Source organism: Neovison vison, chromosome 12, assembly GCF_020171115.1.
Source record: "Neovison vison isolate M4711 chromosome 12, ASM_NN_V1, whole genome shotgun sequence".
NCBI lineage: Eukaryota > Metazoa > Chordata > Mammalia > Carnivora > Mustelidae > Neogale > Neogale vison.
In genome coordinates this window covers 89004389-89015543 of record NC_058102.1, presented here as the reverse complement: position 1 = coordinate 89015543, position 11155 = coordinate 89004389, and the positions used below count along the sequence as shown (strand labels likewise).

Here is an 11155-nt window from a genome sequence, read left to right as displayed (position 1 = left end):
TAGCGGCGCTGACAGAGCCGGCTGGGCCGGCCCGCCGGGCGGGCGGGCGGGGCGCGGGGGAGGGGGCGGTTTCCGGGAGTCGCCTCCGCTGGCGCTGTCCCGGGGCCAGGGTCCCCTATTCGGCCGGGCGGCGAGGGCAAACTCTTGACGTGGCCAAACCCCCGCCCCCCTCACCCACTTCGCCGGGCGAGGGCGCTCAGTGCCCGGAAGGGGCTACCGAGGGGACAGCGAGGCGGCCCTCGGAGATCTGAAGGGCACTCAGTGTGGCACTGAAGGGGAGAAGGGCCAGTGACTGCCCATGGGGGGTGATGTGTAATGAGAACAGTTGACGACCGGACCCGAGAGTTACAGCCGAGAGGGGCCCTTGGCACTTTGGGGCCACTGGCACGGTAGAAAGTCTGGGGGAGGGGAGTTGGCACTCAGCAGGGCAAGTTCATCGGAGGCGCGGTTGGCACTGTAGGGACAGTTTGGGGTGGCAATTTTGTGCTCGGAAAGTGAAGTCAGGCTCGAGGAAGGGGCACTGAGAGAGGCGGTGGAGAGCCTGGGGAGCGTCAGTCGCGGGACGGGGCTGAGAGATCTTCGAGGGAGGCAGCCCGGGACGCGGCGAAGGGAGGACGGCTCCGGCTGGGAGGGGTAGACTCCGGGCTGCGCAGGAGGGGGCGGGGGACTCCGCGGCGGCGCTGGCGACGGCCTGGGCGGGGTGGGGCGGGGCGGGGTCAGGAGGAGGTGAGCGCGCCCGGCCACCCGCCCTGAGGGGGGTTCCCGGAGAGTTCACGGCGGGAGCGCGCTCCGGCCCTTCGACCGGGGGTGGGGAGAACGGGAAGGAAGGAGGAGGCCGCGCGCGCCGAGCCGCAGGAATGTACGGTTCGGCCCCGAAGCGCGCGCGCGGAGGGAGAGGGAGGAGCCAGGCCTGGGAATGAGGGGGTGGAGGTAGTGCAGGTCCCCGAGCTCCGAAGAACTGCCGGGCGCCCGGAACCTCCATGTTCCCCTCTCCCCCGTCTTCCTTGATACCCCGCCTGTATCGACTTGTGTGCAAAGAGTGCTGGGGAGGGGAGGGGGAAAACTCAAAAGGAAATGCGTGTGCTCGGTTCCTTCACTCCTTCCCCCTTTCCCGACCAGGGCACGCGCCGAAGTGCAAATGCGTGCAAAGCCTCGGGGCTGTGGAGACAGAATCCTTAACAGCATTCTCCCGAGCTAGATGTGCTTGCCCAAGCGTTTGTGCAGCTATGGTTTTGTGTGCGTGCAGATAAATGCACGCGCACTGTTGCATATTTGCAGATACGTGGTGCCCTCCTAGATAAATGCATGCACGGATATGTGTCTAAGCAAGCGCGCGCGCCGGGTGCGAGTGTGTTTAAGTGTCCGCTCCACTCCCAGCTCCGCTAATCTTAGTGCCCGGCCCCCTTCGCTCTCCAAGCCCCACCCCCCCACCCCTCCGGGCTTCGCTTTTACAAAAGGTCTCCCCAGTGTTAGCCGCCGAGGCGCCCAGAGTGAGCCGGACCGCGGCCGATGCGGCAGCCCCGGCTTTGCGCCCCGCCCAGTCCCTTTCCCCTGCTGGGGATCCCCCTCTTCCCCGCCCACCCCTTACCCCCCATGCAGCCTGGCGCCCTATGCTAGCCTTCCCCCTCCCCCCCTCCAGGAGCGGGGCGCCGCCGGGGGAGGAGGGGGAATCGGCTGCGGGTCCTTGGTGTTCCTAGCACCCAGCTTCCCTCCAAGCCGGGTCGCAATGTACGACTGCATGGAAACGTTTGCCCCGGGTCCGCGACGGCTGTACGGGGTGTCCGGGCCCGGGGCCGGCTTGCTGCGCAGAGCCACCGGCAGCTCCTGTTTCGCCGGATTTGAGTCTTTTGCCTGGCCTCAACCCGCCAGTCTGCAATGTAGGTACCAGAGCCCAAGGGTGGGGTGAGGGGTGCAGGAGAGGTAACGCCTCCCCCTTTCCGTGTGTAAAAGGTGGAACCGGGGTGCAAGCGGAGATTCTCACTCTCTATGTGAGGGGCGGCTGTGTAGGAAAGAGAGGTACTGGCCCTTTAAACGTGGGGACCTCAGCAACTCCTTTGGGTGTGTGCCGTAGTGTTTGGAGTGTGTGTGGTTTTTATGGTGGGTGTTTAGCTAGGAGCTGCGGTTGATGCCACTCCAGAACTTCTGGGGATAGGGAGAGACCGAGTTGCTATTGGTAGCTTGTGCCCGCAGGTCCGTGGCCCCGGAGGGATATGGCACCCAGGACCGTGGGTGGCGTTTGTAGAGTCCATGTGGGAAGTTGAGAGCGTAAAAAATATTTGCAGAGCGTGTGAATCCCTGGAGTGTGCAGCGCCTTACGTAGGCGGTGTGGGTGTGAGTGTAGGGGGGGGTCTCTCCACGCCGTGTCGCCCTCCGACAGCGCTGGCAGGTCCGCAAGGCCCTTGCGTGGGGATGTTTGTGGCGTGGGACCGGGAAGGCGTGTGCCCCTGCGTGGCTGCGGGGGCGGTTTTGGAAAGTGCCGTGTTCGGGCGTGCATCCTGTGTGCTCTGCGTGCGGGGTGGACCGGGTGGTGCACACAACGGGGAGAGGGCTGGGCTCTTGCGCCCCTCCCCCACCTTAAAAAGCAACGTTTGGAACTGTGTATAGGGTTGTATGCGGCGAGACGACTTTTTCCTACGGCTCCGACACGCACAAGTTCAGTAGAAAGCGAAAAGTTTACCCAAAGTCTGTTGACGGTGGGCGGTGGCCCGCAGGAGGCAGCGGCACGGAGAACTGGACTCCTGGGTCCCCAAATATCCATCTTCCCCTCTCTGTGAAATGGGAGATGCCAGGCCTGGGGCCCTGGAACCCCTTTCCAGAGCGGTAATAAAAAGCTGGGGACTGAGAGGCAGTAAAAATGAAGTCCAGATGAGAGGCGGCTTTGAAGCCTGGGCCGAAGTGCCTGGCGGGGGTGGGTGTGGGGAGGAGCCGGGAGGGGAGCCTTGAACACCCCCCAAATTTACCCGGGGCTGGGAGTGCGCTGGTAGCCCGGTGCGGACGCCGGGGCTAGGGGCTTGTGGGCAGCTGGGAGGGGGCGGGCGGCGGGCGGGGCGGAGGGCGCAGGGGGAGTGCGCGCGCGGGGTCACCGAGACCCCGCCAACGCGCCTCGCTCCTTGGCACTCGGCAGCGCTGTTTACGAGAGTTTGGCTCCCCCCCCCTTTACTTTTTTCTTTACTGCTCTTTTTCCTTTCTTAGTGTATTTTTTCTTTCTTTTTTCTTTTTTTTTTTGGGAGGGGTGCTTTCGGCTCCAGGGCAATGCTGCTCATAGATTGGAGGAGGGAGGTGGCTAGCAGAAGATCGAACTTTGGGGGTGGGGCGGGGCAAGAATTAAAAGTGTGGCATTTGTAGGGTGGAGAAAGCATGGAACTGTTATTACTTTGCACCAAATCCTGGTGAATTCTTAACCTTCCTTTCACTGCCCAATAGGAAGGGGAGTTGGGGTATGTTGGGAGGAGTGCTGAGGTGCAGAGACTTTCCCAGGAGGGGTTTTTGTGAGGGCTGGGTCTCTTTTTCAGGAGCTTGGCAGTCTCTGGGACTTGGCTGGCAGTCTGGTTTTTTGCATTTCAATTTGGACCAATAATTTTGGCCTCTAGGGTCTTGGTAGGCTTCAGGCCTGCTCCACACACTTTCAGAGAGAAAGTAGTTTGGACCTGGGTCTGCTTTGGGGAAGGGAAGAGTTCCCTTGAGGGCCACATGGTGTGTTTGTGGGTGTTTGCCAGAGTCCTGGTGCTGCGCTGGCAGGCTGGGGGTGTTTGTCTGGTTGCTGAGTTGCTCTCTTGCAAATGTGAAGCTGGGTGTTGTGTCAGTGACTTGTGCCTCCACCGTGTGGCTGGAGTGAGTGTGCTTTTACCCCCCGCCTGTGTGTTCTCCCACTCCAGGAGCTGGTTGGGCTCTGGGGGCCCATGGGTAGTGTGTCTGCTTTTGTGCCCTGTGTGCTGTCGATGTGTGAGTGTCTCCCAGGAGGTGTGTGTCAGACTGTGAGTCTGGGATTCTCAGCCCTGTGCCTCGCAGCTGGGAGCGTTTACAGCCGGTTATAAAGAGTTTGTTTGAAGCTCCGCTCAGCCTGGCCAGGAATTTCCTCAATTTCAGCAATTTGGGCTTTAAAAGGAGAAAAACCTAGAGCCCACCCCCCTCCTCCCCGGCAGGGGCCCCTGCCTAGCTCCTGTTGGGGTCTGGGCCCAGGGCTGAGAAGACTCTGAGCAGGCCTGAGCCAATTAGCTCTCTTGTGCCCTTCGCCCCCAGAGCCCCTGGGCTGCACTCTAGGGTTGGGGGGGGGGGCTTGTGCCAGAGGGGTGCCCAGAAGGGGTGACACTACCATTTAGACAGGAAAAGTTGTCCCCAGGGCTGTCTCCCTGCGGCCCCCAGTCTTGTAATTGCCTGGCACTGCCCCATGCCAGTCTGACCGCACCCAGGCCCTTTCGCAAGAGAGGAAATGAGGCAGCGCTCTGCGGGCAGGGAGGGCGTCAGCGCTGGAGCGAACACCACCCCACGCACTGGTCTATGGGCCGCACTTGTGCCCTCCTAGGATGTCAGGAGGGGTCCTGAAAGGCATTCCAGCCCGCCGCGCATCTCTCCGCCCCAGCGCCTCCTGGAGTCCCCCCCCACCCCCACCCTGGTCCTGAATAGACTGGAGGCACCTTCTTTCCTCCCCTCTCCTCCGTCCTTTTCCAGCTGGAAATCTCTCTCCGGCAGGATTCTTATGCTAATGGGGTCTGCGTGTTGGTGGGTGGGGAGGGCTTCCCTCCTGTGGGGTGGGTGGAGCTAGCCCGGAACCCCGGCATCCTGGGCATTCCTTCTGCCCTGCTGGCGGCCTGAGGCCGCCCTTTTGACCAGGTGGGCCGCAGCGGGTTAGAAGAAGAAGGTACTCACGAGGTGGGTGTGTGGGCCACTCCTCAGGGAGGGTCTCAGCGTTTTCTTGCACTAATTGGGCCCTCTAGGTGTGGGCATCAGGTCCTACCGGTTGAATAATTTATAGATTTTTCCAGTCTTGGAAGATGAACTACAGACCCAAACAACCCGCAGAATCAAAAAGGTCTCCCAAGTAGCCTCCTGAATAGGGAGGGTGTCCTCCCGTCCACATATGCTCAGTGTGGCAGGGGCTGAGAACCACCCCCCCCAACCTTTGAGCTGCAATTGGGTATTTGTGTGGGAAGTTTAGGAGTGAAGACCTAGGCTCAGAGAGGGTCCAGAGGTAGCTCCCCTCCCCCACGAGCCCTGTTTACCCACTGTCACCTGACTTTTCCTGCTTTGTTACACCCCCAACCTCTTCTGGACCTGAGAATCAGAGCAAATATTTTAGCCTCTCCTTCCCCAACTTCTCTTGAGTCCCTGCAGGCCACTTAGACTTAGAGGACCAAAGCGGCTTGGCTCCACCATCAACTGGTAGTGTGGCCCTGGGTTGGCCACTTCCCTCTCTTGGCTTCCGTTCCTTCAGGTGTAAAATCAGGCTATTGCATACCCTCTGACTTGCTTTCTTGATACCTGTGTCTCATTTGCTCCGCTGCCTCAGTGGTTCCTGGAGAAAAGGACACTGGCAGTTATTTGTGGGGAGGGGGGCGGTATGATAGGCAAAAGCTGGAAGATTATCCACCATGTACTACTTGAGAGAAACTGAGGACCTCTTCCACCTACTGAATATCCCAGCAGGTCAAATCCCTGGGCTCTAGCTGCTACTTGGCCTACTGGGCCTCCGAACTCTTGCCTCATGAGGAGGAAGGTGGTGGGAGGTAGACGATTTGACGAGGTGGACCGACATGGACAGACAGCGACTATAGAGTGCAGAGCCACAGCCCATACCCCCTCCCCCTGCCCACTTGATAGCTGGGGAAACTGAGGCCCATGGCAGTTAACTGCCAGTATGACCTGGACCTGGAATTTGGGGAACTGAGCAGTGTCACGAGGGCTTGGACTGGCACTGTTGTGCAGGGAGATGGCCCGACTGCAGGAGGTGCACTAAGAATGGTTTTCTGGAAGCGTTTGCTCTGGGGCTGTACGTGGTCGTTGGGACTTTAAGTCACCTTGCCGGAGATGTGGTGGCACCGCTGAGCTGGAGGGAGAAGTGGGAATGGGGTGGATGTGTATAGTGAGGGTGCCTGGAGAAGTGAGGGACCCTGCTCCCCGACCCTCATGTCACTGCTTTCCCCCCAGCGGTGGAGACGCAGAGCACTAGCTCAGAGGAAATGGTGCCTAGCTCGCCCTCGCCCCCTCCACCTCCTCGGGTCTACAAGCCTTGCTTCGTGTGCAATGACAAGTCCTCAGGCTATCACTACGGGGTCAGCTCCTGTGAAGGCTGCAAGGTGTGTGAGTAGTGGGGGTGGGAGCCCTGGGCCTCGGGTCCAGACTAGAGGGGCAGGACCCTGTGTGTGAGTGGCTCTCACTGGGGAGCGGGAGGGGCTGCTTTTCACAGACTTGGCCCCTAGTCTGGTGGGGGCCTGGGCCAACCCACAAGGCCCCAGAGAGGCTGGTATACTTCCAGCATCCTGCTTCACTGCCCACCCCCACCCCCAACTCCAGGGCTTCTTCCGCCGCAGCATCCAGAAGAACATGGTGTACACGTGTCACCGTGACAAAAACTGTATCATCAACAAGGTGACCCGGAATCGCTGTCAGTACTGCCGGCTACAGAAGTGCTTCGAAGTGGGCATGTCCAAAGAAGGTATTGCCCCCCCCAAGCCTGGCCAGAGCAGGAACCCTCCCGGCCCACGGGTGGTAGCTACCCTCTTCCCGCTGGCCCGCTGCCACTTCCTTGACCTCTGGGACCTGGCCTGCCTTGCCGTGCTGCTTCTGCTTCTTAGTCCCTGGCCCGTCCTATTTGATGAGTACCCGCCCATTCACCCAGGAGGCCCAACCCCTTGCCCTTCTTCCCTCTCAGTGCTTAATCCTTTCTCTAAATGAGTGAATGGGGGTTACTGGCTCTCTTTGCTCGGTTTCATGGGGAGATAGTTGGGGGGAGCTTGACAGTTGCCTCCCTGCTCCCAAGACTGAGCCTGAGGTGGATCTAGGGTGGCCCCCTCCCCTACACCATTGTGCTGCCAAGGCTATAAGTGGATATCCTGCCGCCTGCATATCCTGCCCCCCCCCCCAGCTCCTGCAGGGTGACAGGAAGGGCAGGATGGAGCCGAATGGCTTGGGGAGGGAGCAGGGGCTGTAGGCCCTGGGTGGGGCTGGAGAGAGCCAGCCTGGGAATGGGAGCTCATAGGAGCTAGGGAAACTGAGGCAGCGATTAGGGTCCCAGGGAACAGATGTTCATGATAAGGACAGAGGACAGGATAATTAGGGTGAGAGGGGATACCCAGAAGGAGGTTCTGAGGGTCCTGACCCTCTCTGTGTACCTTCACCCCCAAGCTGTGCGGAATGACCGGAATAAGAAGAAGAAAGAAGTAAAGGAAGAGGGGTTGCTTGACAGCTATGAGCTGAGCCCTCAGTTAGAAGAGCTCATCACCAAGGTCAGCAAAGCTCATCAGGAGACCTTCCCCTCACTCTGCCAGCTGGGCAAATATACCACGGTGAGTCCAGTGAGGGCAGGGGACCCTTCACTTTGGATACTAGGTGGGGTTGTATTGAGGTCACGGTCTAGTGCTGAGGACAAGGAAGGGCAACAGAATGCAGAGGGGAGAGCTTGGGGTTTGGGCAGAAAGAAGATAGCCCCCAGGGCAGGCTTTAGCTTGCATTCCCACCTGCCTTCCCTGTAGAACTCCAGTGCAGACCACCGGGTGCAGCTGGATCTGGGGCTCTGGGACAAGTTCAGTGAGCTGGCCACCAAGTGTATCATCAAGATTGTGGAGTTTGCCAAGCGGCTGCCTGGCTTTACCGGGCTTAGCATTGCTGACCAGATCACTCTGCTCAAGGCCGCCTGCCTGGACATCCTGGTGAGTTAAGCCCGGAGGCCTGTCTCCTGCCACAGCCTGTGAGGCCAAGGAATTGGTCTGCACAAAGATCTCATTATCTCCCCCAACCCCATCCCCAGATCTTCTCTAAAGCCAAGCTTTTTTTGTCTTCCTCCTGCCCAAGACCTGATCCTACACTTCTGGACGCCCTGCCTCCTTCCGACCTCTCTTCCCTCCCAAGCTTTAGATTCCCCCCCTCCGCCTCCCTCCTGTGCCTGCTGTAGGTTGCCCTCCTTCAGCTTCTGACTCCCTCCCGTGCACCCCATCACCTCTTCTCTCCACCTGAGATGGGCTCTTCCCCAGACACAGCACTCAGCCTTCCCCTTGCCTACCTCCAGATGCTACGGATCTGCACAAGGTACACCCCGGAGCAGGACACCATGACCTTCTCCGATGGGCTGACTCTGAACCGGACCCAGATGCACAACGCCGGCTTTGGGCCCCTCACAGACCTCGTCTTTGCCTTTGCTGGGCAGCTCCTGCCACTGGAGATGGATGACACAGAGACTGGTCTGCTCAGTGCCATCTGCCTCATCTGTGGAGGTGCGGGGGCGCCCCCTGGTGGTTACATGCGCTCCTTTCCCACTGTACCCCATACCTGCGCTCGGTCGAGGCAGGAGACCTTGGTCCTTCATTGTTGCAGCTGCCCCATGCGCAGACTTCTCAAAGCCAGTACAGCGCCCCAGCAGCGCTGGGGCCTAGGACAGAAAGGAGAGTAGAGGAAGAGCTGAGGAGATCCCAGATGACTGGTGCTGAGATATAGCGGTCTGGGCAGGAGTGATTTACCAGAGGGGAGAAGAAGGTGTGGGGCCTGGAGCAGGGGAGGTGGTCTGGGTAGGAACCATAGGAACTATAGGCACAGGGCTGATGGGTCAGATTGGGGTGCCTCGGGGGGCCATAGGGCAGGGCCAGTTGGGATGGGCCCTCTCACTGTCTCTCCCAACTCTTCCTCTCTCACAGCACTGTGCTTGTTCCTGCAGACCGCATGGACCTGGAGGAACCCGAGAAAGTAGACAAGCTGCAGGAGCCGCTGCTGGAGGCCCTGAGGCTCTATGCACGCCGGCGGCGGCCCAGCCAGCCTTATATGTTCCCGAGGATGCTCATGAAGATCACGGACCTTCGGGGCATCAGCACCAAGGGTCAGTCGTGAGGGCACTCCTCCCCTCTCCAGGCACCTGCTGGTCTCTCGGGTCAGGCAGGCAGGCAGACAAGCGAAGACCAGAACAGAGCATCAGGGGCCCTGCACTGGACTCCTAGCTCTGCCGCAGGCTAGTGGCAGACTTCGGGAACATTCCTTTACTTATTGTACCTTGTTTTCCTGTTTGGAAGCTAGACTGTTCTTAACAGTTACCCCACCAGTTGTTGTGAGAACTAAGCAAGTTAACAGAGCGGGCTTAGAACGGCTCTGAATTAAAAATGCAGTTCCTCAGTGGCTATAGCCGCATTTCAAGTGCTCAGGGGTGAGTGAGGACTGTGCTGGATGAAGCAGAGAGTACCATCCTTACAGAAAGTTCTTTTGGACAGTGATGATTCAGAAGGATGTGTGGCAGATAGTAGGGGTTCAGTTGGTATTAGCTGTTATTCTAAAGCTTAGTAGGAAATGACCTAGGAACAGTAGACAACTGTAGACATGGGAAGGGGGAGTGCCTGAGGGATGGGACTGAGAGTTGGGCCGTGATCTTGGAGCCTAAGAATGGGATAAGTGGGCAGCAAATTTGTCAGAGAAGGCAGGTAGAAGCTGCAGCAGAGGAGTGGCCCCCAGGGACCATGGAGTAGGGAGAGGGTGAGCTGAGACAGAGAGGTGGCAGGCTTGTGCTAGGTTCCTGTGGTTTCCTGTGTGTTCCCAGAGAGAGAAAGGTTGTGTTCCCAGAGAGAGAAAGGTTAGGGAGATGGCCTCAAGGGGCATGGGCTTCTGCTTCCTTGAACCTCTTTGTCCCTCTGTTGCAGGAGCGGAAAGGGCCATTACCCTGAAGATGGAGATTCCAGGCCCAATGCCTCCCCTAATCCGAGAGATGCTGGAGAACCCCGAAATGTTTGAGGACGACTCCTCGCAGCCTGGTCCCCACCCCAAGGCCTCTGGCGAGGATGAGGTTCCCCGGGGCCAGGGCAAAGGGGGCTGCAGCCCCCAGCCTGACCAGGGCCCCTGACTTCCCTGCCATGGGGGTTGGGGCTCCAGGCAGCAGACTGACCATCTCCCAGACGCCGCCAGTGACTGGGGGAGGACGTGCTCTGCCCTCTCTCCACCCCTTCCAATGAGCTCCTTATTTTTGCCAAAGTTTCCAGGGGTGCCTCTATGTTCATCCCCTCCCTGTTCTAACTGGCTCCCTCTCCAATCTTGGGGCCTTGCTCTGTTCCCACCAGGAGAGAGGGCAGAGGGGTGAGCCTCTGTTTGGACTCTAAAATCTCAGCACTGCCCCTCAGACACCAGGGTCCCAGGCTCCCCAGGGCAGAAGGAAGACCCTGCCAGTTCCACAGCCCCTTTCTCTGCCAGGTGCTTAGGCCTCTGGGAGCAAACAGGAACACTAGAGACCAAAAAGGGGGCATGGGGGGGCTGAGCCCACCCTCTTGCCCCTGCCCTTGGTGCCTCATGCCGCTAATGTACCTGCCAGGTGCACGCTGCCCTCGGAGCCCCAGCCTCGTGCCAGGTCAGGTTGGGCCAGGCTGGGCCCTGCATTTTTGGGAGGCCCAGAGGGTGAAAGGGACAGACACAGCTCCGTTAGGCACCTCTTTGCTTGGGCCCAGAGTTGACCTTGTGCCCTCCGTTACAAGTCCCTCCCTCCCCCAGTCCCGTGTTGTCCCCCACCCCTGTCATGTGCCTTGGGCTTCCCCTGCCTCCCATCTCAGCCACTGGGGCAGGGACCCTCCTACACTACAGAGGGGCCAGGGGATCCCTTTCCCCCTAGTGCCTTCCCCACTCCTTGATCTCCAGAGCAGCTTGGCCCAGGGAGGGGGGTGGGTGGGCGCTGCTTAGCTGATCCTTCCCTGACCCAGAGGAAACCTCTATTTATTTATTAGCTTTTGTTTACACCCTGGACTTGACCCCTTCCTCCAGGGGTCTTGGGAGGGGGAGCCCAGGGCCCCTGTGACCCCTCCCTTCTTCCTCCAATCCACAGTTTGTATTTAGCTGCCAAATAAGATTCCCACTGGCTCCCCTTTTTCTCTGGGGGGGTCAGGGTGCTGTCCCCTCCCCTCTGTTTACATCTCCCCTCCACCCCGCTGTATCGCATATTGCTGAGTTTTCTATTTTTGCAAAATAAAGTGATGGAAACTCA

At 59.4% G+C, this 11155-nt stretch overlaps 1 protein-coding gene across 2 annotated transcripts; it reads left to right on the top strand.

The window, feature by feature from the left end:
• Window positions 1–213: 213 nt before the first annotated feature.
• Window positions 214–11155, top strand: RARG (retinoic acid receptor gamma). Of its 2 annotated transcripts, none has more exons than XM_044227577.1 (8): window positions 214–389; window positions 6145–6293; window positions 6511–6652; window positions 7342–7502; window positions 7689–7865; window positions 8222–8426; window positions 8864–9022; window positions 9831–11155. In XM_044227577.1, exons 2-8 carry the CDS (start codon window positions 6177–6179, stop codon window positions 10028–10030), a joined length of 1161 nt encoding a protein of 386 aa, XP_044083512.1. In that variant the 5' UTR covers window positions 214–389; window positions 6145–6176; the 3' UTR covers window positions 10031–11155. The 2 variants fall into 2 exon arrangements, with proteins under 2 accessions (XP_044083512.1, XP_044083511.1); XM_044227576.1 differs by lacking the exon at window positions 214–389 and adding an exon at window positions 1027–1877.

What these genes read in the sequence shown, in the direction of transcription:
- RARG (XM_044227576.1), top strand. Translation starts at nt 1,316, where the DNA reads ATGTGTCTAAGCAAGCGCGCGCGCCGGGTGCGAGTGTGTTTAAGTGTC. An exon ending in GCTCCTGTGAAGGCTGCAAG is followed by an intron (nt 6,294 to 6,510) that starts GTGTGTGAGTAG and finishes CCCCAACTCCAG; the next exon opens with GGCTTCTTCCGCCGCAGCAT. An exon ending in CCGCCTGCCTGGACATCCTG is followed by an intron (nt 7,866 to 8,221) that starts GTGAGTTAAGCC and finishes GCCTACCTCCAG; the next exon opens with ATGCTACGGATCTGCACAAG.